At 35.7% G+C, this 24,301-nt stretch overlaps 1 protein-coding gene across 1 annotated transcript in view; it reads right to left on the bottom strand.

Annotated features, from left to right (window-relative positions):
* Nucleotides 1-158: 158 nt before the first annotated feature.
* LOC149799403 (ubiquitin-associated domain-containing protein 2-like) overlaps nucleotides 159-24,301 on the bottom strand; it is a 55,566-nt gene continuing 31,423 nt past the window's right edge. The window contains exons 5-10 of the mRNA XM_089958741.1: nucleotides 20,480-20,600; nucleotides 19,722-19,769; nucleotides 18,148-18,417; nucleotides 17,022-17,100; nucleotides 16,021-16,061; nucleotides 159-7,757 (exon numbers count right to left, since the gene is read on the bottom strand). Of these exons, the coding sequence (XP_089814867.1) occupies nucleotides 7,647-7,757; nucleotides 16,021-16,061; nucleotides 17,022-17,100; nucleotides 18,148-18,417; nucleotides 19,722-19,769; nucleotides 20,480-20,600 (670 nt within the window). The 3' untranslated portion in view covers nucleotides 159-7,646. The remainder of the gene's footprint in view (nucleotides 7,758-16,020; nucleotides 16,062-17,021; nucleotides 17,101-18,147; nucleotides 18,418-19,721; nucleotides 19,770-20,479; nucleotides 20,601-24,301) is intronic.

The raw sequence follows: 24,301 nt of genomic DNA, 5'->3' as shown, positions 1-24,301 counted from the left end.
TCTTTCCAGGGTTTTCCTGGGTTCTTCTGACACCATTAATACTGGCCGCCATGTATAGCCCATCGTGTGCTGAAAAATGGCGTTAAACCCCACCACCACCACCACCACATTTCTTGATACAACCTCAGTATAAATATAGATGAAATGGACGAGGCATAGAGGGTGTAATTAACAATTTATTGAAAAATTAAGTTACTCGAGCATGAAAATTATGTCATAATAACAGTGTTTGAATAATTGAGTTACTCTTGCTGAGATGTATTCATATACCAATTTTCATGACTTGTTGGTATGGGGACCAAGTTGCTGTGTAATAAATGACTGGCTGAGAAAAAAAAACAAGTAAACAAAGCATGACCTATGGATGAGTTACTCCTGAAAAGATGCACCTACAAACGGATTTTCATAAGTGTAGGTTCATTAGGTTCAAGATACTGAGGGCCTAAGAAACAAATAACTGAAAATAAAAGTCATTCAAGCATGAGAATGAGGTTACAATGACCTAGTTTCTGTATGGTTAAATTACTCGTGTTGAGATGCATTCACATACTAGTTCTCAAGAGCAGGTGAAATAGGGTCCAATATATTGAGGGTGTAATAAATGTGAGGACATTTATATTAAGCACATGATAAACTATACATAGCAGGCAGTATATCTGGTGGAGGAAGAACCTGGAAAGGGCCACTGACCCAAGAAAATTATTGGCAAGCTTTCTTACATACCCATGTTGGTCATGCCAAGACTCAACACCATGTGGTCACATGTAAAATGTGAGTGATCTGTGAAAATGAGTGCTTTAGACCACTCTGCAACCGAGGATGCCATAATTGACTGAACAAATGAATGAATATGAAAATGAATGAGCTACATCTTCTCATAACAGAGATTATAGTAGTAGGGTTGAATGGTGTCGGCACAATACCGGCTATATGGTCCCAATTAAAAACAAAGTACTTGTTGCATAAAAAGTTTTAAGTGTTATACCAAGAAATTTGCAATAATGAAATATACATTTTCAAAATCGTACAAATTAATAATTAGCATTTTACTAAATTTAGAATTTCAATTAATCAAATGAAATTTTTAAAATCTTAAGATTGTGGACAAAGTTTTCATGCAGACATTAACAACTATGATGCAACTTATTTGCAATGTTATAACACAGACATGAACAACTATGATGCTGCTTAATAGACAATATTTTCACACAGACATAAACAACTATGATGCAACTTAATTAAAATTTTTGAGCAGTGCCGGATTACCAAACAGGCTGAGTAGTCACCGGCCTAGGGGTCCCGTGACAACAGATCAAAATAATATTGATAAAACTTATTTGGAGATAATTTGCGAGGGGGGCTCTAAGATTTTGCCTGCCATAGGGCCTCCACGGGGTTTATACCAGCACTGGTTTTGAGAGACATATATAAGAACAATACTTACTTATCGACAATGTTTTCATACAGACATTAACAACTATAATGCTTACACGCAATAATATGACATACATTTATACAATGATGCTTCCTTGTAGACAATGTTTTAACATACTGGTTATCATGACACAGCAGGCATAAATCGTAATGTGTGTAAAAAACATCTCCATCTCCATTGTTTCATCTGCAAAAATCCAACAATGTTTCTTCTTTGACGTCTATGCAAAGATATTTGTAGACACAGTGAATTGAACTTTTATAAATCCCCATTCATTTTGAATTGTATTTATACAATAAAGCTAAAAGTGTAAATGTGGGGGTTCATAACAAATACAAAACCCACATGTCAGAGGAAACAATGTTTTCTTTAAACAACTTATGAATACAACTTCACATGATGACCTTAATGTAACCCTAGGCCAAATCAAACTCTCATCTTTATGCTGACTCGGGACAAACCATGTATACTGTTTTAGGCATGTATCAACTTTGCAATTTACTGACTTTTGTTTGAAAATAAACATGATTCCATCATTTATTTTTCAGTTTAAATCACAATATTTTACATTTCTATCTGCCTGTACATAGAGCAATGCTTCACTGACTCAGTGTGTTTTCAGAGCAATCAGTACATACTACATTTTGGATGTTCTATATTTAATTACAATGTATTTTCTAGGCAAATCTGCAATTCATTTATTTTTCTTTGGAAAATAAACTATTTTGTCTTATTAACCTTCTTAAATCACATTATTTAATAATTTTTTGTGAATAAACAATAATCAGTTCTTTACTATTTTAAGTAGTATGCCCAACTTAAGATATTATGTCAACATAATCGAGATCTATTTCTACAACATCATGCTGCTCCAAATACTGGACTGAACTTTCACATAGCATCCCACATTGAATTAATCCAGACAAATTATCAGTATGGGCCATATAAGAAACTGCCATACTGAGACAATATAACCATCATAGCCATTTGCAAGTATTAGATGCTGTGAAAAACAGAGAAATAGTCCAGAACAGTTTGACTGTAAACCATTCAAAAGCCATATAACAAAGGATGACTAGTGCACTATCCAAAATGGCAGAATGTTGTTTAATTGCACAAGATCACAAAAGCATTATATGTGAGAAAGCTTGTCAGTAGCTTCTCGTGGGTTGGTGGTTCTTCCTGGGGTTTTCCTCCATCATTAATACTGGCCACCATGCATAGCCTATCGTGTGCTGAAAAATGGCGTTAAACCCCATAACAACAACAACACAAAAGCATTATATGCATGAACAAAGTTTTCACTTCATGCTGGTAAAAAATTCAGGGTGCACATTATACACGACAGAATATGGCAGTGTATTCTTATGAAGTCAGTTCTAAATTAGTTTAACACAACCTTGCCTGCAAGCAGGGTCCATACTTGACTTCTATTTGGGTGATGTGTCTTCTGCCAAAATGGGTCAAAGTGATAGGAAAATCAGGAAAAATGAGGTTTGAGAGTTTTAAAACAGCTGCTTAACAACAGATCTTTGTACTAATCCTGTGAGCCATATATGATTTACCATTAAAAGAAATACTAATTAAAGTTCAGGAAATACAAAGTTCAGAATCTTTCCCCCCAGATTTCTTGCTTTGTTGATCAAGATGCTGCTTTTGCCAAAGAAGACAACCTCAATAATAGGTTTCTATCTAAAAAGGTGACAGATATTGTGGTATACATCCTCTATTCCTGCTTTTACAGGATGAAATATGAAATGAACTTCTTTATCTTTACTAGCAAGCAGCCCATACATCTCCATTGAATAATAATTTACTCCCGACAGGCTATAAATACAAGGATGTTCACTCCTTTACCAGGGATCTCATAGATAGAAACGTAAAAATCCTTGAATTAACATAAAAGTTGCTTGAAAAGCATGAAATGAATTCTTAAACTGTTTTACAGTAAACCAAAATGAAAGAAAGGAAATAGTTGATAAAGTAATCAAAATATGAAAGCTTTCGTTGACCAAAAAAAGGGGAAAGAAGTGATGTTTGCTAAAGACATGACAAAATTCAGCTTCACTCTCTCTGCACATTTGAGAGAAATGGGGCAACTATCTCAGTGTCACCCCAAGTGTGGACCCTGTACAAGTTTTTAATGGCTGCACCTCAAGTGTGGACCCTGTTTAACAGTACACATTTATGACTGCACCTAAGGTTCAACACTATATAATGCTGCTTTTATGGCTGCACTCAAGTGTGGACCCCGTATAACACTAATTTTATAGCTCCACTCGTGTGGACCCTGTATAACACTAATTTTATAGCTCCACTCAAGTGTGGACCCTGTATAACACTAATTTTATAGCTCCACTCAAGTGCAGACCCTGTATAACACTACTTTTATAGCTCCACTCAAGTGTGGTCCATGTTTAACAGTACACTTTTATGACCTTGTCCAAGTGTGGGCCCTGTATAACACTACACTTTAATGGCTTCACCAAGTATGGACCCTATATAACAGTACACTTTTATGGCTGCACACAAGGCTGAACCCTTTATAACTCTCTACTGTAATGGCTTCACCCAAGTCTGGAACCTGTATAGCGGTATATTTGTATGGTTTCACTCAAGTGTACACCCTTTATAACATAACATTTATGGCTGTATCCATGAGTGGAATCTGAATAATACTAGACTTATATGGCTGTATCCAAGAGTGGACTCTATAACACTAGACTTATATGGTTCTAAATCATGTGTGGACCCTGTATAATATTACACTTTCATGGCTGTTATATTGGGTAATTAATGTATTATTTAGAACCGAAGAGTAGCTGTGAATGTTAATTAGCATGCATTAGAAAAACTAAATTAATAGGAAAAATGGGAAGTAACAAAGTAAATGCAGGCACAAACACTTCTTTGTAGAAATCTTCACTGCCTATCATCCATGTTTTCGTTAGGGCTGCAGTCCTATTATGCCATGATGCTTTTGAACATGCCCCGATTCTATGTACTCATGCCGATATGCTTGTATGTTTCATTCTATCTTTTGAAAATGAATCTGTTAAAAAATCAATGTCATCCAATTCCAAGCCATATCACTTGAATGACACCTGTTCTTATCGTTTCTTGGAAGGTAATTAAGATAATCCAGGATAATTATGCACTGACTTCGTATTTTTTCTTTTGTACCTTGCTTTGCCTGACTGCCAGTGCATGACCTTTGATGCAGTTTCAATCTTTGCTCTGACATAGGCTTGCATGATGGAATGTGGTGTGTGTTTTTATTTCAGTCATTTCCAGTTCAGTGGGTGACAAATGCTACTTTTTAAGGTAGTTCAATAAAACAGACACACAACCATCAAAAAACCTTAAAATGGCCTAGCATCTGGCTAGTCTGGCTATGAAGGTCCAAAATTATCTAGCGCCCTGATAGGTTAAGGAGATCAAAAATTACCAAGTGCCCAGCCACCCCCATGCTGACCTGGCTATGAAGGTCCAAAATTATCTAATGCCCTGACAGCCCTATGTTAGCCAAGATCTAAAATTACCAAGTGCCCAGCTAGCCACATTATGACCTAGCTACACAGGTCCAAAATTATCCAATGCCCTGACAGCCCCATGTTGAACTGGCTAAGGAGGTCTAAAATTATCAAGCATCCAGCCAGCCCCATGAAGACCTGGCTATGAAGGTTAGAGTTTCAGCAGGTCTTGTCTAAAGAAGGAAAATAAAAAGCCTAACAAACAAAAAGAAATGGAACAGTTCAACACTGAACAGCAGATTTCCTATCCTTGGTTTGGATATCACTGGATTGGTTTGTTAAGTCTTTGATAACTTTTGGTTTTCATCTACTTGGCAATGGATGAGTTAGGGTAGGGGTAGGACTGCCTACATTCCTTAGGACATTATCACAATTCGTTTGTTTTTTTCTAACTGTATTTCTAATTGTTTTTATTATTATTGTAACTGTTAAGATGTTTTAAAATTTGTTTGAATATATTTACGGCAGGTAAAATATGAATGAAAATCACATTTCATCCTTAAGAGCTCCATTATTTACGTTGTATACGCTGAGCAAGGTAATAAAAAGTTTGGTCCATAAAATAATAAAAACGTAAAATCTTAAGTGGATGCTGCCCTAGTAATTGCTCTCATCTATTTTTCCGTTTGACTTCAATGTGACAGTAATGAGATATGGGAAAGTGAAAAAAGAAAAATGTTATTTAATTCAAACACTGTAATAAGCTTTGGCATGAAAACATGATATAACTTAGGGAAATAAAACATATGCAAATATGTGCACCTTCTTTTATATTTCATTTTTTTTCTCTTGAATTTTAAGACTGCAAAGTTTGTTTCTGAAAATAATTTCTTTCACTACTGCATGGATAACCCGATGCAATCGAAATTCCTGGTGAGAACATCGGTTACAGTGCTGCAATACAACAGCTCCATTCATGGACATGCTGGCAGCGCTAAAGATGTTTATACGCACAGGTCAACAACCACTGAACATTTTTAACTCGGAGAACAACATTCTAATGTTGAATTACACACTCCATGAAGCTATATGTTGCCAATGACATTCACAGTAGTGAAGACAGAAGTTTTACTGGATGGATGACCTATCATTCTGTACATTTTGGTTTTCTATTAACATTGAATTGAATTAGTCGCTCAATCTTGTGGCCAGGTGTAGATATGTATTTTATTTTGAACAGTGCAAGAGCAATGATGACAGGATTTTACTAAAGGGGGGAGCTCCCCCTTGTCACCAAACTAAGAATGGAGCAGGAAAAAACGTTAGAGGTCACTGAGGTGGTATTTGAAACGGCCATAATATTTAAACACTGAAATATCTGACTTTCTTGCTGCCTGCTCCATTGTTGACATTCGATGTGTGTGTGTGAGATTTGGATTATTAACGTAGTTTTAAATTTTGTTTAGTCATACTGCTACAATGTCTGCAGTGTGGTGGTTTATAGTGATGCCTAGCATTGGGGCATCATGTCGCAGACATATAGCATGATGTCCCACCCAGTCATATTATCCTGACACCAGGCCAACCAGTCCTAACACTAACCTCTTAATGTTGAGCATCAAGCGAGGAAACTGTCAGAACCATTTTTGTAAGTCTTTGGTCTGACTTGGCCAGGGATTGAACCCATGACCTCCCGTATCTGAGGCGGATGCTCTAACCAATAGGCCACCGGAGCGGTCGTTAAAGTTCAATCAAAATCCTCCAAAGATGTATACACTAGCTGCATAAACATAATTGTTGATGATTTCTGAGGAAAATCTGTTCTTTATCTGTTGTGTATGAATATTGTACTGTGTTGAAAAACCCCACATCACAGTCTGCTGTCTGATGTGGTGAATGCATAGCTAGCTTAGCCAGCTTGAACAAATTGGTTGACTTCTCTCTGCTCCAAAATAATAGTTTTCACTAGCAAGAGCTCTGCCAAAGTTTCACTTTCTTGATTAAATGCTTTCCTGACTAATATGCCACATTACTTATCTGTTCCATTCCATGTCACTGTATTACGGTTTAAAGTCCAACACTGCCAATGGTATGCTTGTTTAGACTGAGGTATATTTATCAAAATAAATATCTTTACTTGTAAATTTCTTTTTTACATTCTTATTTATTGAAGTTTAACATTTTTATTGAACTGTATAATGTGCTAAGTAAATTTTTGTATGTGTGACTTTGTACTAATTAACTGGAGTTATGCACCACTGCTCTCCCACGTTCACAAATTTGTAAAAACTGTGCACAATTCAAACACCTGAGACTGGCAGAATCTCTTGTGAAGTATGCATGAGTAAATGGTGAAACTGACCACTGGGTATCTAGTGCTGGGCAAAAAAACCATACCCTCTTACACTATGGGCATCATAAACATGGTGATCCAACTTAAGTTAGCCCATTAATTATTGACCATTCCGACACGTACAGCCAATTTGGGATATTCTATATTTAATGATGAAAACTGTGACCATGTATAAAAAATATTCAACCGGTAATAAATAATATTCTACTGGTGGGTGACTTTCGCCTGAAATAAGTTTTACGGGTAGCTCATTAAAGGCCTTAATTGCATCTTAGGTAGACTATTCAAAAGTGCCTCCCCCACATCCTATGAATATTGTAATGGAACAGCCCTAAAGAAGTCTGTACAGAATAAGAGTCTTGTTTGTGAAAGAGTTCTGCTTCTGCTAAGACTCCTGAAGAAGAATATTTGTGGCTACACTGAGATCATTGTTTGACATCCGTAATGCATCCCTCACTTGTTCCTGATTGAATCCCATATCAACTAATTGCTGAACCTGCAAGAAAAAAAGGAAAATAAAAAGAAGAAAGAAATAAAAAAGAAAATAAGAGCCATGTCAAGGAGACCATCATAATTTGGCAGCCCAAAGTTTGTCAATTTCATGTGCATTATTGAGACAATTATCTGTATGAAAGTTATATACAACTGTCCATCACTGATGATCAGTGATTCCATTGGTGGTCCCTGACCAATCAGACTTCAAGCCATTCAACAGTCAACATGGAATTACTTCTCTATCAACTGTCCTTGCTGACTCAACTTTGACATAATTTCAGTTCTGCCTATATACCAATATACAAATGTATCTTGCTCTCAACCCAAGTTCAGAAATATTTTAGAAGTTAATTAGCAGCACTGTTGCATTAATTATTCATATTTGTTCATGATAAACTGTTTTTTTAAAATACAATATGAGATATTATTCAGAGGACTGAGCATAACAATTATCTGAAATTCATTCTTGTAAGCCATCAACAGAGTGACAAGGGAGACAACCAAAATTTAGAATTATTAAAGTTAGCTGACAAGTAAAGTGTCAATCATAACCATGTTGATTTTCCTGAGTTTTTCGGTCTGGTTGAATAAGTGGATCCCAATTTGAATCAGGACTCATTTTAACACCTGAATACACGTGTTGTTCAAACAGTAATCATGCATGTTGTCTATAAAGTTCAGGCTACACTAGTTAAATATTTTGCAACATGTAAATTCCAAAATATAAAGTCAATCCCAGCATGTGAACAGTAGGATCATGTGTTATTTAAAGCATTTGTTGGCATCAATCAGTTTTGTTTATGCCTTCAATACATGTTTAGTATGAATCACTAGCTGAGCATGAATCAGGGGCCCGGAGTGGCTGAGTGGTCTAAAACGCTATCTGTTACGGATCAATGCCATCTCACCTCTGTCTGCGTAGGTTCGATGTGTGGGTATGTGAGAAAGCTTGCCAGTAGCTTCTTGCGGGTCGGTGGTTCTTTCTGGGCATTTCCTGGGTTCTTCCTCCACCATTAATACTGGCCGCCATGTATAGCCTATCGTGTGCTGAAAAATGGCGTTAAACCCTACAACAACAACAACTTAGCATGAATCCCTAGCTGAGTATGAATTCCTAGCTTAGTATGAATCCCTAGCTTAGTATGACAAGGTTACAATAAGACTCTAGATGTACTCAAGAGTAGTACAAGAAATACTGAATACAATGCAGCTGTATGAGGAACTGAAATATTTCGTTTTTACTACTTTAGGACTCCTTCTTTGCTTTATACCTCTTTTGTAATTTATGATAAATTTAAAACTCTACTGAAAACAGCGGTGTGCCATCCCCACTCTGTTCCCTTTCAAGTCTTACTATTATAATGATCACTTCAGATACAGAATTTGCAACATACCATTAAATAAGAAGATTCTGACATGAAATCTTTTTGTATGTCATGATAGGGTTTACACCATCTTAGCATATTTTTAAGGGAAGAAAGGGCCATAATGGTAGATACCATTACAGGTTAAAATGTTTAGAAAAATCATGGTATATTCTAACAGAGTAAGCACTGTTTTGTTACAATTTTTAGATATCTGAATATGGCATTAAAATACATTTTCCTATGAAAATGTCATATGTCTGATCCTGAGAGTTGGGTCTCAGGCTTCAACTCAACAAAACCACCAATTCAACTGGAAAAATATTGTACTTCTAAAACAATTATCACATTGGTTTCACTAATTTTTGTAGGATTAATTTTTGTAGGGTAGTATACATTTTTACTATCCAAGAAAAATGAGCCACATATGATAAAGAAGCCACTCTCCCATTTCTTCCTGCATTTTATTCCTAGAGATCAACAAAGCTATAAGATACTGCATTTTATTCCTAGAGATCAACAAAGCTATAAGATAATCTACATCATGTCCGTAAAAATGGCAATAAATATTCACTATTTTTACACGTTTAAATTTAACCCCATAAAAAGCATTATAAAGCATTTTATATTATTTAAATGCACACATTTATATATAGTACCTGGAAGTTGTAATTTCCACTCACTGCCTTAACTCAGTTACATTAGTACAGACTGACAGCAATGACAAAAAGCATAAGGTAAATAATAAATGACACTAGTATATGAAATTAGATTTAATATTTGTCCACTGAACTGAAACTTAAAAAAACAAACAAAAATCCTTGTGAAATCACATCTCATTTTATCCATGCATCTTTCATCCCAATAAACAACATGACTATAAAATACTGGATCTATTGTTTGAAGCACAATTACCAATGAAACACCATGCATGTACACTAATTCCAGCACAGTACAGAATCTCACTTAACTGATTTATGGACTACTGAATAAACATTTGCCTATTATGCATGCTGATGCACAAAAGTGTTTGTCAGGAAAATAATCCTGAAAAATTGTTGAATAAAACAAGTCCAGTATTCTCAAAGCCTTACATAATTATGTCCAACCTTTCACACATTTTCACATGAACTGCATTTATCCATTCCACATGAATTGCCTTGATTGATTTTCACATGAACTGCATTTATCCATTCTGTATGAATTGCCTTGATTGATCAGTTTTTAAGGTCCAATCATACAGTACACTAATTTTCACCAGTGACATCTTCTTTCTTCCTGATGGTGTACATGACTTACGTAGCTTACCTGTTGCCAAAATGTGACTTTTTTGTGGTCTTTATTTATCATAAAGTCTATTCGCTTCAGTTCATTCATTCATGAGGCAGGATTAAACAATGGAGTGATTCCATTATTTTTTTAATCAAGTCAGCATGTTTGCACAATGATGGACTTTGAACACATCAAATGTTGATGCTGCTAATGGCATTGAGCAGGGGACAGCTGGTCACATCTTTGGTTCACATGTAGAATAAGATTATGCTGAAATATACCACTCTTAAAGCACTGTGCTAACACCACGGCTGTCATAAATTAACAGATGGTATGAATGTATGGGCAGTGTTTTAAGGAAGTGATCATACACAAGTACTGCACTGATTAGATTAGTGTTGTTGGCTGTGTCAGTTCCCTTGTGTAATGGATTGATCTTTTTGTGCTCATAGGGGTTAATAGTAGTGTTTTAACCACTGAAGCAACCGTAATTTATTTTCTGCATTTTTGTTCCTTTGTATTCTTTATTCTGGCTAATCCACAAAACTAAATAACTACAAACATGCAAACTCTGAGAGGCAAAACCGTGCCTTTAACTACCCACAAAAATGTTTTTTTTTTGGCAAAACCACAATATTGTGATCAAAGAAAATAAATAAAATTACATTATCTTAAGAACATACAAAATCTTAAGCCTTTTATTTCACAAAGAAGAAGAATCTGCAAAACGAAAAAAAGAAAAACTATCAGGATTCTTAAGATTCCACTCAAGAGTTTCATATGTTTCACAGGGATAAATTTCATAATAAGAAGTTAATCGTGACATCTGAACAATATAATCACATATTATTTTATTTTTTAAAAACAGCAATACTTCTTATGGCGTGAGTCAGTTCTATTCAAGTATTCATTCTGTAAGACATGCTCCAGACATGTCTGGCAAAACTACATTCTCCAAGTGCATACCTGGTTTTCGAAAGCAAAAATGTGTTATCAAATGTTGGAGAGGAAATAAAAAAGTTTAGCCAGTCAGATTTTCTTCCACTTTGCTTGAGAGAAAAGCAAATTCTGGTACTTAAATCTCCATATGAATGTAGTTGAAGGAAAATTTACTGTCAGAACTGGGACAAAGCAAAAATCATGAATTTTGAATATTGAAACATTTCTGCTAGTTCACAAACTGGATTTAAACAGGTGCAGAATAATTGTGACTTAAAATATGATAACAATAATCTAGACAGATAGAAAAATTAATTTTGGATTGTAGGAAATAAAAACAGTATCAGTATTGTGCAGTTTTCACAGCAAATACTGAACTTTACACAAAAGACGGGTGAGGAAGTGACATTTTTTCAAACCTGTGATTTTTCAAGTATTTTCAAACACAGGGGAATTATTCTTCTGTCAATTCTTAAGGGGCACAAAGACAGGGAATTACTCTTCTACCATGTTCGTAAGGGGCACATATTAGGGAAATTACTCTTCTATCATGATCCTAAGGGTTTTTCAATTGTTTCAAGGAGGAACCACTATGTCTTAGTGGTTAGTATGCTGGACACATAACGAAAAAGGGTACAAGTTAAAATCCTACCCTGAGTTGACTACAATGGTGTCCTTGGGCACTCAACTATAGCTGCCCTGGTGCTGAATAACCTACTTGTGTTGCTAAAGAACACAAATCAACGAAAGTCACCAAACCAAACTTGAAGGTAGGCACGTTTTATAAGAGAACATTAATTATGAACAGACCCCTTATAGTATATTTCAACAAATGAGTGTGTGATAAATAACTTTTAATGAATAAAGATAAAACTTGCAGTTATTCTTCTAAATCATCAGCACAAAAGCAGCAAATGTGCAATAGCAATGGCATTAGAGCCACACTAGAACTGAATGCAACAGCAGCAAATGTGCTATAGCAATGGCATTTAAGATTGATATACTGAATGCAACAGCAGCAAATGTGCTATAGCAATGGCATTAAAGATTGATATTTTGCAGTGATATGTCTCTCAGAAAACAATGCATCAGTTCTGCAAAACATGGCAATATTCCTGTAAACCATGATGTTAACATGACATAGCATACAGCTATACAGACATGACGGGAACTCAAAATATACCTAGGTAAAAACCTCAGACCTAAAGTAATGATTTGTCAAAGTTTCACTTGAATATGGCAACTTCATGCAGAAGATATTATATTGCAAGAACTTTAAAACAGTACCTAAACATTGCTGGTACCACCAGCACCTTAACATTACTGATGCCACTGCCTACATTAAAAAAGAACATTAACATTACTGATGCCACTGCCTATACTAAATGAGAACCTCCACATTGTTGAAGCCCATGGCTGTGTTAATACAGAACCTTCACATTGCTGATGCCATTGCCTATATTAAAACAGTACCTTAACATTGCTGATGCCATTGCCTACAATAAAACAGCAACTAACATTGCTGATGCCATTGCCTACATCAAAACAGTACCTTAACATTGCTATTGCCATTGCCTACATCAAAACAGTACCTTAACATTGCTATTGCCTTTGCCCATATTAAAACAGCATCTTAACATTGCTGATGCCTCTTCCTATGTTAAAACCGAACCTACAATGTTGATGCCACTGGCTGTGTTTAAACCGAACCTTCATGATGTTGATGCCGCTATCTGTATTAAACAGAACCTTCACACTGTTGATGCCACTGTCTGTATTAAACAGAACCTTCACACTGTTGATGCCAGTGCCTATACTAAAAGAGAACCTTAACATTAATGATGCAGTTGCATGTGTTAAAAAAGAACCTTCACATTTGCTGATGCCAATGCCTGTGTTAAAAAAGAACCTTCACATTTGCTGATGCCAATGCCTGTGTTAAAAAAGAACCTTCACATTTGCTGATGCCAAAGCCTGTTTTAACAGAACCTTCACATTGTTGATGCCACTGACTATATTAAAAGAGTACCATAACATTAATGATGTCCCTGCCTTACAATGGTTGTTGTTGTTGTTGTAGGGTTTAATGCCATTTTTCAGCACACAATAGGCTATACATGGCGGCCAGTATTAATGGTGGAGGAAGAACCCGAGAAATCCCCAAAAGAACCACCGACCCACAAGAAGCTACTGGCAAGCTTTCTCACATACCCACATTGGCTGAATCTGAGACTCGAACCCACGCAGACAGAGGTGAGATGGCAGTGATCCATAACGGAGAGTGCTTTAGACCACTCGGCCACTTGGGGCCCCCCCTACAATGGTTGATGTGCTACCTTAAATTGTTGTTGTCACTTCCTTCAAAGCTGCTGCCAGATAATTGTGATGCCTTTGTATCAAAACTCAGAGGCACAAGAAAACACGAAGGGTTTTGCTTAACCTGTGAACTTTACCTCCACTGTATATGACTTGAAATGTTGGGTGTTTTTAACCTCACCTTCAATACATTATTGGCTATAGGCCAGGAAAATGGAAGCTAAGTGCTTTTCCCAGTGACACATCTGGACAGCCATCACTGGCTAGCCCAGTTAACAAGAGGTATCAAACCCACATACATGCCAACCCCTGATGAGGAAAAAGTGTAATACAAGTGGACAAAAAGAGGAATCCAAGCAGAAAAAGAGGAGTCCACATATAACATGCTAAAAATTCAATAAACAATGGTTTATTTGCCCCTCGCGTCTTTTAACATCCTTTACTGCTTCAAGTTTTCATATGCAGCACTTTTAGCTTTAGAAAGCAACAGATTGTCATGTTGCATTTTAAAACACTTTGTACCAGCTGAGACCATGAATGTTTTGCACACCAGTAGAGCACAAAGTTATTTAGGGTGGATCTGAATTCACTTTCATGTTTATTAACAATACTGAACAACCTCTCATAGTCAGCATTAGAATGGTAAAGAACCAATATTCCTTTCATAACCTGACAAAGAAGAGGAAATTTATATCTTCCAGTGATTGTGTCTTTTAGCTGGGAAATAAGGTGCCACTGCACATCAACTCTATCTGCATTAAGTATATTGTCAGGTAGAATCCCAGCTTTATACTTCAGGAATTCTCCTTCTAGATAGTCCAAGGTAGACAAGGATGGTAATAGAAAGGGATATCCGTTGACAAAGAATCTAACACTTTTGAAGCTTTTTGACTGTCTCTCATTTACATCAGCAACTGAAGCATTTAAAAGCACTTCATCTCCATAGGGGAATTTCTGGAGCATGTAATCACAGGCTGTAGCATAATAATCTCTAACATTATCATAAAACACCTTCACAGCTAGAGTAGAATTGTGTTCTATGAATTCTCTTGCTTCTGCACCAATAGCAAGATCTTCATTATCTTTCTATTAAGAACTCGGTAAATAACACCTCTGCATTTATAACATTCATGTCCACACTTTAGTTCTGCTGCAGATAAGATGTTACCTTAGTATTGGAGTTCGTAAGACGAGCTAATTCGATGTGTTTCTTTGTTTTCAAGTGTTTCTCCACATAAAATTTACCAACATGCCCAATATTAAAATCATTTCCATACAGTCTGCAATGAGCATAATGCTGCCCTAGAATACAGGGACTCGTATCATTGCTTAAAACTGACCTGTCATACATGTACTATATAGTACATGTATGACAGGTCAATTTTAAGCAACGACACGAGCCACTGTGCCAGAGAATGGAACACTATTATGCCATTCATGTATTCATCTTTGAAGGATTCGTTTTTTGTTTTTTTCTGATCCACCTGTGAAATTATTTGAAAAAATATATGTGCTCTAACACAAACATCGACTAGAATACATCTGAAGACTTTTAGCGCCAAACAGTAAAATTATTTCCACACAGCCTGCAATAGACATCACGTGATGCTGCCCTCATCTTTGGAGGATTCTGTTATTTTTTGTTTCGTTTATATCTGGCCTTTTTCTAATCCATCTGTGAAATTATTTGAAAGGAGATATTTTTGCTCTCATACACACATCGACTAAAATAAATTATACTTTTTAGCACCAAATACATATAGACTGGTTCTGTACTAAATATAAATTAGAAAAAAGAATCTGCGAGTAAAGATTAAAAATTAGAAAACCAGTCTGTTCTCTCCTCACAAAGCCATACAGCTGCTATAAATAGAATACGAGGTCGAAAGTTTGAAAGTAGAACCAGCATGTTTCTGGGTAATAGGATAGTTGCTATAAACAGAACATAATACTGTTAGGAAAGTGCACCGACAAGCGTACTCTTATATTGTAGTTACGTAGAAGCTGTCTTTTCTAAATTATGGTATGTGGGATTAATGGGATGTTAATAAAAACAAGAGAACAAACAAGTGATTTATTTTGGAAGGTGGATATACCGAAAAAGCGTAATTCATAAACTTTTACGCGTAAGGTGTAATTAAGTGAAAAAAAGCGTAATGATTATGCCAAAAGCATAATGGTTGGCATGTATGAACCCATGACCCCTAAATTTACAAATCCAATGCTTGACCAACTGACCTATTGTGACTCCACTGTATACAAACCTTCACAAATCTATACACAAATTTTAATATTGATGCCACTGTTGTAGGGAAAATGACACAAATGTCGTGTCATCTACTAAACAAAGGCTAAACAATTAATGACACTTACCTGTTCTTCTGTAGATTCTTGGTTAGTATTAGTTTCATTATCTGAAAAGTAAATTAGAATTTAAAGCAGACAATAAACTTAGAGCAATTACTAATCTCATGGCTTTTACATAATACCTAATTTGGAAAAAAGTACCATTTTAGACCATACACTCCTCCCCCATTCCCCAAACCATAAATAATGGCCATAAACACTGAAATCCATCAAATACCATCACATATGTCATCCTAGTTTGGTTCCATAATCTTTATACAAAGTCTGGAAAGAAATATAATTTAAAAAATGTCACTATAATGCAGTTTTAATACATTTGATCTCCCTCACGGACCATAGTAGAGGGTTTCCCATCCCACCCTCTTGCACGTGGTCATAAAAAGGAAAAGTAGAATAGCAAGTTTTGTTGATTTCCAGTTTTTTAAAATGAGATGGGTAATGGTCAAGACAGATGAACAAATAGATAAAAAGAAAATAACAGAAGATAATCATAAAATAATGGGAGATAATAATACATACATAGGTTGAAGAACATAAACATCCAAGGTGTTAACATTATAGTATTTAAGATTTAACTTTGAGATGAACTGATTTGATGCCTAATATGAAAACCATGCCAGTCATATAACAGTGATACTCTGATAGAGAATTTGATCAATGCTTAGCTTTATGAACCCTTCTATCAGTAAGAGACATGCAGTGTTCATTTTTATTACTGGTTAACAGTTTTTATTTTCAGTTTTCATCATGTTTTAGAACAAAACAAGGCAATAACAAAATAAGATCCAGTAAGAAATGGATCTCCATGAAAATAATGCTGTATACATATTGCTGATAAAAACTAAAATATTATTCATGTCTCAATATTTCTAGAAAGCAACAAAATAAAATAAATGAAAATGTATGACCTAAAGACGGCTCTGTTAGTCTAATTTAGGATTTTAAAATAAGAAATCATAGTTATTTATTACACGACTTCTCAATTTTTAAAAATCTAAATGGTTTACCAATATTATGATGCTGCCTCAAACCATCGTTAGGATTGTTATTGGTTGTTCCAAATATTCCAGGACCATTTGCTAAATTCTGCAATGAATGCACAAATATGATAATATAAAATAAAAACAGAAAAGTGTCTCATTTAAGCAATGTTTCTCTATCTTTAAAAAGTGTCTCATTTAAGCAATGTTTCTCTATCTTTCAAAAATCCTGACTGAGAACTCTTAGAATTTTTGTATGCTACTTATTCTACATTTGTTGTTAGTTATGGTTTTAGCACCATCTGCACACAATAGGCTATACATGGTGGCTTATATAACTGGTAGAAGAACTCAGAAAACCTTGGGAAGAACCACCCACTGGAAAGTTACTGGCAAGCTTTCTCATACCCATCTTGACCAAGCCTAAGACTTTAACCCATTTAGACAGAGGAGAGGTGGCAGTGATCTGTATAGGTGAGGCACTTTACAACACTCGGCCATTTAACCGGACTGTCCAGATGATTGCCATGGTAGCCGTATTGGAATTTAGATCAGCACTATTTTCACTTAGGACCTACCAGATATCATAACAAGTCTTTTTGTGAAAACCCCATATTGCTTGGTTGACAATGAGCATTTCACTGATCTCCCAGCAGAAAATGGATTACTAAAATCTCTAATTCTGCTAAAAGTTGTTGTTGTGGGTTTAATGCCATTTTTCAGCACATGATAGACTACACATGGTGGCCAGAATACTGGGTAGAGAAAGAACCCCATAAGAACCACTGATCCATGAGAATCTACTGACCCCAGAAGAACCAGTGACCCATGAAAATCTACTGACCCCAGAAGAACCACTGACCCATGAGAATCTACCGAACCCAGAAGCACCACTGACCCCAGAAGAACCACTGACTCATGAGAATCTACTGGCAAACTTTCTCACATACCCACATTGGCTGAACCTAAGATCTGATGGAATACTACAGGTACAGAGATACTGCTATCCTTTTCTGTAAATAAATTTGTACATATTTATTTTAAGATTTTATATACACTGGTGAATTCACAGTAACATTTTGAACCTTCTACATAGATCACAATATAGATTTTAAAAACATATTGTGAAATTGAGTGAAAAGAAGCCTCCTACCTGTGCTTGCGGTGGCCCTATCTGAATGTTATGTCTGTTGATTTGTCGATTGTTTCTTAAGGACTGCCAGATCATCTGCTGTTCCATTTGTTCCATTTGTTCTTGTCTCTGAAGCTCTAATGTGGCTCCCATTGGAACGAAGTCACCTGATGGTGCCCGTGAATTTAATATTCTACCTAGTGTAGCATTACAAAGTCTTGCAAAGCAGTTTGGTATTTTGAAAATTGACTGTATTTTTAAAATGTTGAACCTCCACAAAATGCCTGAGACCTTGAAAAAGAAAAAAGATACAAACATTGTTTACTGACTAATGTATCGTTTGAAAATGAAATTAGAATTACTTCAATGGCTCACCATGGCAACACACTATGCTTTTATTACTTAACTCCATCCCCAAACCAAACCAACCACTTCCAACCTCTCTCCAGAGATTGATACAGAGGGCAGAACCCAACAATTCAATATATATATATATATATATATATATATATATATATATATATATATATATATATATATATATATATATATGTGTGTGTGTGTGTGTGTGTGTGTGTGTGTGTGTGTGTGTGTGTGTGTGTGTGCTCTCACTCATAATAATGCTGTTCATTAAAAACATGATTCTGGATACAACACTATGAAGACTGAGACCAAACTTAGCTGTGCCGTCAAATCTGACCAAACAGTTCCCATTATATAGCATCCACTGAATCTCAAAGAACATTTCTATTTCCCTCCATGAAATTTTGTATTTAAAAGTCTTAAAATAATCAGTCACATGCTTTCCAAAATCAACAGCCAGGTGTTTCCTAACCAAACAGCAGTCATGCATACGAGGCACATTTTTCTCAGCAAAGGCAAAATGTCTTATCTTGTAGAAGGATCAAGATCATTGCAAGCTCTTCCAATGTATTGTTTAAAATTAAAAAACAAATCAATCCAGCTTTCAAACACGTCTTATTTGTGTTGAATAAGTGGACTGTAATAATTTAAGTAAAAATGACACAATACAAAAAACAAACAAGTTACAGTATTACATTAGTATGGAAATGTCTGCATAAACCTGTATGCACAAAATATATTGTTGTCTAAGAAATAGAAATAAACAGTCTCAATGCAGATCTTCATTAAATATCCATCCATGTTCAAGATGATTTTTTTTAAACATTAATGGTATTAATCCAACAATATATAATGAACCAGCATTACAGTCATATCGACATTCAAGATAATCTGTTACAATATGTTCATGGACTGCTGTGTCTAATTCTGCAAGAACACTGAAATTATATATATATATATATATATATATATATATATATATATATATATATATATATAAAAATAAAATAAATGATGGAAATATTTTTTCAACACAAAGGCATAAAAAGTCTTTCAAAAATGGCAGCTTGTTAATCACTGTCTTGAAATTTCTTTATCTGGCCAAAGTCTGTTACTTTTGAGACACCTGACTCCAGCTGCATTATCCACTGAGATAGTTACCTCCTTACTATATATGACCAATCATATTTGTATGCGTGTCTGTCTGTCTGTCTGTTTAAACTGGTACTCACAATTCCACATACAGCAACAATGAATGACTCCAGGGATGTACTTGCTGCCTACAAAATACAAAATAATCTAAATCACACACCATGCAATCAGGGTCATTTTAGAACTGAAGAATTTGGATAAGATCACCCCCCCATCTTGATATACGGGTTAATTTTCTCCAAAACATAATGCTTGATTTGCATGCATTTGTTGACCTTTTGGCACAATTTTTCAGAAATTTACATGAATCCTGCTATCATGTGTACTAAAAAAGACCCTGCACAAAATATTTTTAACTGTCTCAAAATACATGATTTAAATACACATTAAAATTTCTTTTTGGGATTTCCAAAGATTACAAATTAAACTTGTCATTTTGTTATAATTTATTTAAAGATTGTGACCATACATACTTTGAATTGTGAATGGTACACGAGGTGATAGTAGATTTGGGTGAATATTTCTCTCCACTTTTGTTTTCAAGCAAAAAGTGAAAACCCTGATGTGAGGGCCCATTTTACAATCACTGTGGTAGATATCAGTATAGTCAAATCAGATGTGTTCATGATTAAACAATACATCTTTGAAACTTTCCTGCTCAAACATTAGGCAGTAAACTTATGCTATGTGGTATATTGGGGTTCATATTAAAAAGCAAATCTGCCAGCCAGCTACTTTGACAAATATGTAAAACTCTGAAAAACATTCGGGATTACCCTTCCTTTGCATCCAAGGTTTATTAAAAGTCTATTATCGTAATGCAGAAAACTGCACTTACCTGTAGTCCTAATATGTAGATAATTGATTTTCCTGTGAAAGGTATTCCCCACACCTGAGACAAAGCCACTCGAGGGATGTCACAAAAGTACAGGACAAACAGGGGGTAAATCATGCTCAGCCTACAATAAAAAACCATATGTAAAGTCAATTCTTTCAAACTGGATCAATTCAATTAAAATGACATATTTTAAAATAACAATTGCAAATTGCTTTAAAGTTCCAGAGATAAAAGAAATCATGACGAAAAGCATTAAATTACGTTTCTCCATTAAATACTTACCCAATCACATAACGTTAGGATTACTCTCAGCTACCTCTGAAACTAGCCCTCCCTGAAAGACATAAAAATGTCTGTCCATCTAAATAACACATATAGATGAAGGGCAGCAACTCTTTAATTCCCTTCTATTCATGCTTGGTGGATATCAGTATCCTTGATGTAATCAGTTTAAACTTGAGTGAAACCTTTAACAGGATGCTTGCATTCCAGGGAAAGGTTGGAGGGAATTTAATGACATGAATGAGGAAAAATATTTTTTAATAAAACATTTGTTTTCTCTGTCAAATACATTACTTGATCACATTAATATGAAGAGAATAAGCAAGAAGAAGAGAAAATTCTGAGCATCCAACCATTACCTGTGTCACCCAACAAGAGCATGGCTGCTCTTCACAAAGTATGAACTTCTCAGTTAGTTTAAGACTGTGATTATACTTGTGTGAGATGTATCACTGTGACATTTTGCACCTAATTATTGTCTTACAGTCGAAAGTTTTACAGGTGAATCCAGCAAAATTGCCAAGGTGATGCCCAGGTTCATGGAAATCAGTCACATTTTGTCAGACATGCAATTAGCAGTGATTACATCCCATCAAGCACCAAGAGTGGTGCAGTGGAATGCCGGTCTGGGGTGAGGGGTTTGGTTTGGTTGGAGCCATCCAAGTATAAAACTGGTTTGCTGTGTACTACTGAAATGCTTTGTCCAGATGTGTGGCTGGTCACTAGTGTGGTCTGCTGAGCTTAAGGTAAAAAGCCTTCACTGTCTGTACTGTTGAAAGACATAGCTGACCAACTAGCTCTTCAGTCCACGATGACAGAAGCATGACCACTAAGCAGATGGATTATCCAGACAGCTGGACCAGTTGGTCAGCAGCTAGGATGGCATAGCATGGACAGTAAATGATTTGCTGTCCAGCGAAGTTGAAAGGTAATCCTGCATGTTTGGAGTTAATATTTCCAAATCTATGATCATGCTGGTAAATGGACTTATATCCTGTGGCATATGAATTTATATTTTCACCAAATTCCCTCAGTGACATCTGCGATGATAATGCCAGTTGTAAATTATAGATCATTCACAATTCCAATACTTGGCTGTGGTATTGATTGGGTCTGCAGTCATCACCAATGCTGTATTGGTATCTTCAATGGGAGTCAACTTCCCCCGACAAACTCTGAAGACCTAAAATTTCATGCTAAGGCGGTTTTTGATCATGCTCATTTTTCTTTACCCTTGAGCTGCCTTTGCAAGGCACTGGACCAGGCATCTTCTGTCAACAATGAATATGCATTATGTAGCATGTACAGTCCACTGGTGTAGGACAAACAAGTTGAAATGTTGAAGTCATTTTACTGTTGCTGTTAGGCTATACATGGCGGCCAGTATTAATGGTGGAGGAAGAAACCAGGAAAACCCCCGAAATAACCACTGACCCATGAGAAGCTACTGGCAACCTTTCTCACATACCCACATTAGCCGAATCCGAGACTCGAACCCACGCAGACAGAGGTGAGATGGAAGTGATCTGTAATGGAGAATGCTTTAGACCACTCGGCCACTCAGGGCCCCAAGTCATTTTACCAAGTTATCCTAATGAAGTGCAGTAAATTAAGATAAAACAGCACAAAGCAATTCCACTATGAATTTTATGTGTTACCAATCAAAGTCATAATAATGAACAAAAAATAAATAAAAAATACATGTACAAATAAAATCACTGGAAAATCACACAAATGTTGTATAAAAAAATGTTTTCAGTTATTAAACTACTAGAAAGAAAATGTGAATGGTCAAATGGACTGCAGGATGTCTTGATTACATTTGTAAGCAACAGATGAAATATGGTAACATAAGGATAGCCTCCTAGCAGGATGAGCAGGAACAAAGGGAAGTAACACCGACAGGTTGCTTCCATTCATCTATATGTTACATCAATGGAGAGATGTGGACTGGAGTCAGAGGTAGGAGAGAGCAATCTTAATGCATGGGTTAGAGAAACAATTTTCCAAATACTCGTCATGGTCATTATTTCATCACGGTCATTATTTCACTCAACACAGTAAACGTACCCACTGCACTACTTAACAGAAAACCACAGGCATCCAAATTCAAGCTTTATATTAAAATGGGCCAAAACCATGAAAATATTATGTTCCAAGTTAATAAAAAGAGTTTCAAACCTTTCTAAAACATGGCACCTCTAGATACATGTAAATACAAAGTGTTTCAAACCTTTCTAAAACATGGCCCCTTTAGCTACATGTAAATACAAAGAGTTTCAAACCTTTCTAATACATGGCCCCTCTAAATACATGTAAATACAAAGAGTTTCAAACCTTTCTAATACATGGCCCCTCTAAATACATGTAAATACAAAGAGTTTCAAACCTTTCTAATACATGGCCCCTCTAGATACATGTAAATACAAAGAGTTTCAAACTTTTCTAATACATGGCCCCTCTAGATACATGTAAATACAAAGAGTTTCAAACCTTTCTAATACATGGCCCCTCTAAATACATGTAAATACAAAGAGTTTCAAACCTTTCTAATACATGGCCCCTCTAAATACATGTAAATACAAAGAGTTTCAAACCTTTCTAATACATGCCCCCTCTAGATAGAAGTAAATACAAAGTGTTTCAAAGATTTCTAATACATGGCTACTTCCAAAGACTTTTTATCTTTTGAACTCAGTTATCAAATTAAGCTGAAACTTCCATTTCTAGGAACTAGTCCGTGTGTCTACCAAACCCAGTTTCTCATTTGCCAAAAGTGATGGAAGTTTGTTACTTTATGGCCTCACTTAAATTAAGACCAACCAGCTCTCATCTCAACATATGTGCTTTCTAAATAGATTACAACAGCGTGCATTGTATGGAACTTGGTGTGAACCAACTGAGATGCTTAAAATGCTTCTTTTGAATGTAAGTTAGCACAATTTTTCTTGTGAAAAGAAATTACATTTCTATAGAAATATCAGCTGGTATCTTCACTTTTCTTTGACAATGTGTCAATAAAGCTGTTGCCTTGAAAATTCCAGTGACATGAAGTGACAAAATATAATAAATCTTTGACATTCTTAGGCTCTAATCATGTCTGATTTATTAAGATGTGACATAGATCATTGAAAAGAACAAGTACTCCACATTAATATGTCTTGATTGCCTACAAGAGCAACTGTAAACCCAAATATTGTTAAGAAATCAAGGCTTGGTTTAGAATTGAGATTCTTAATTTAGAATACAAACGGGGCCCCGAGTGGCCGAGTGGTCTAAAGCGTTCGCCGTTACAGATCACTGCCATCTCACCTCTGTCTGCGCCAGTTCGAGTCTCAGATTCAGCCAATGTAGATATGTGAGAAAGCATGCCAGTAGCTTCTCGTGGGTCGGTGGTTCTTTCCAGGGTTTTCCCGGGTTCTTCCACCACCATTAATACTGGCCGCCATATATAGCCTATCGTGTGCTGAAAAATGGCGTTAAACCCCACAACAACAACAACAGAATACAAACAATGTCTTCTTAAATATTTATTTAAGG

Source organism: Sinohyriopsis cumingii, chromosome 5, assembly GCF_028554795.1.
Source record: "Sinohyriopsis cumingii isolate HCF-2022 chromosome 5, ASM2855479v2, whole genome shotgun sequence".
NCBI classification, from domain to species: domain Eukaryota; kingdom Metazoa; phylum Mollusca; class Bivalvia; order Unionida; family Unionidae; genus Sinohyriopsis; species Sinohyriopsis cumingii.
The sequence above is the reverse complement of the archived record's forward strand: the minus strand, read 5'-3'. Positions and strand labels throughout refer to the sequence as shown.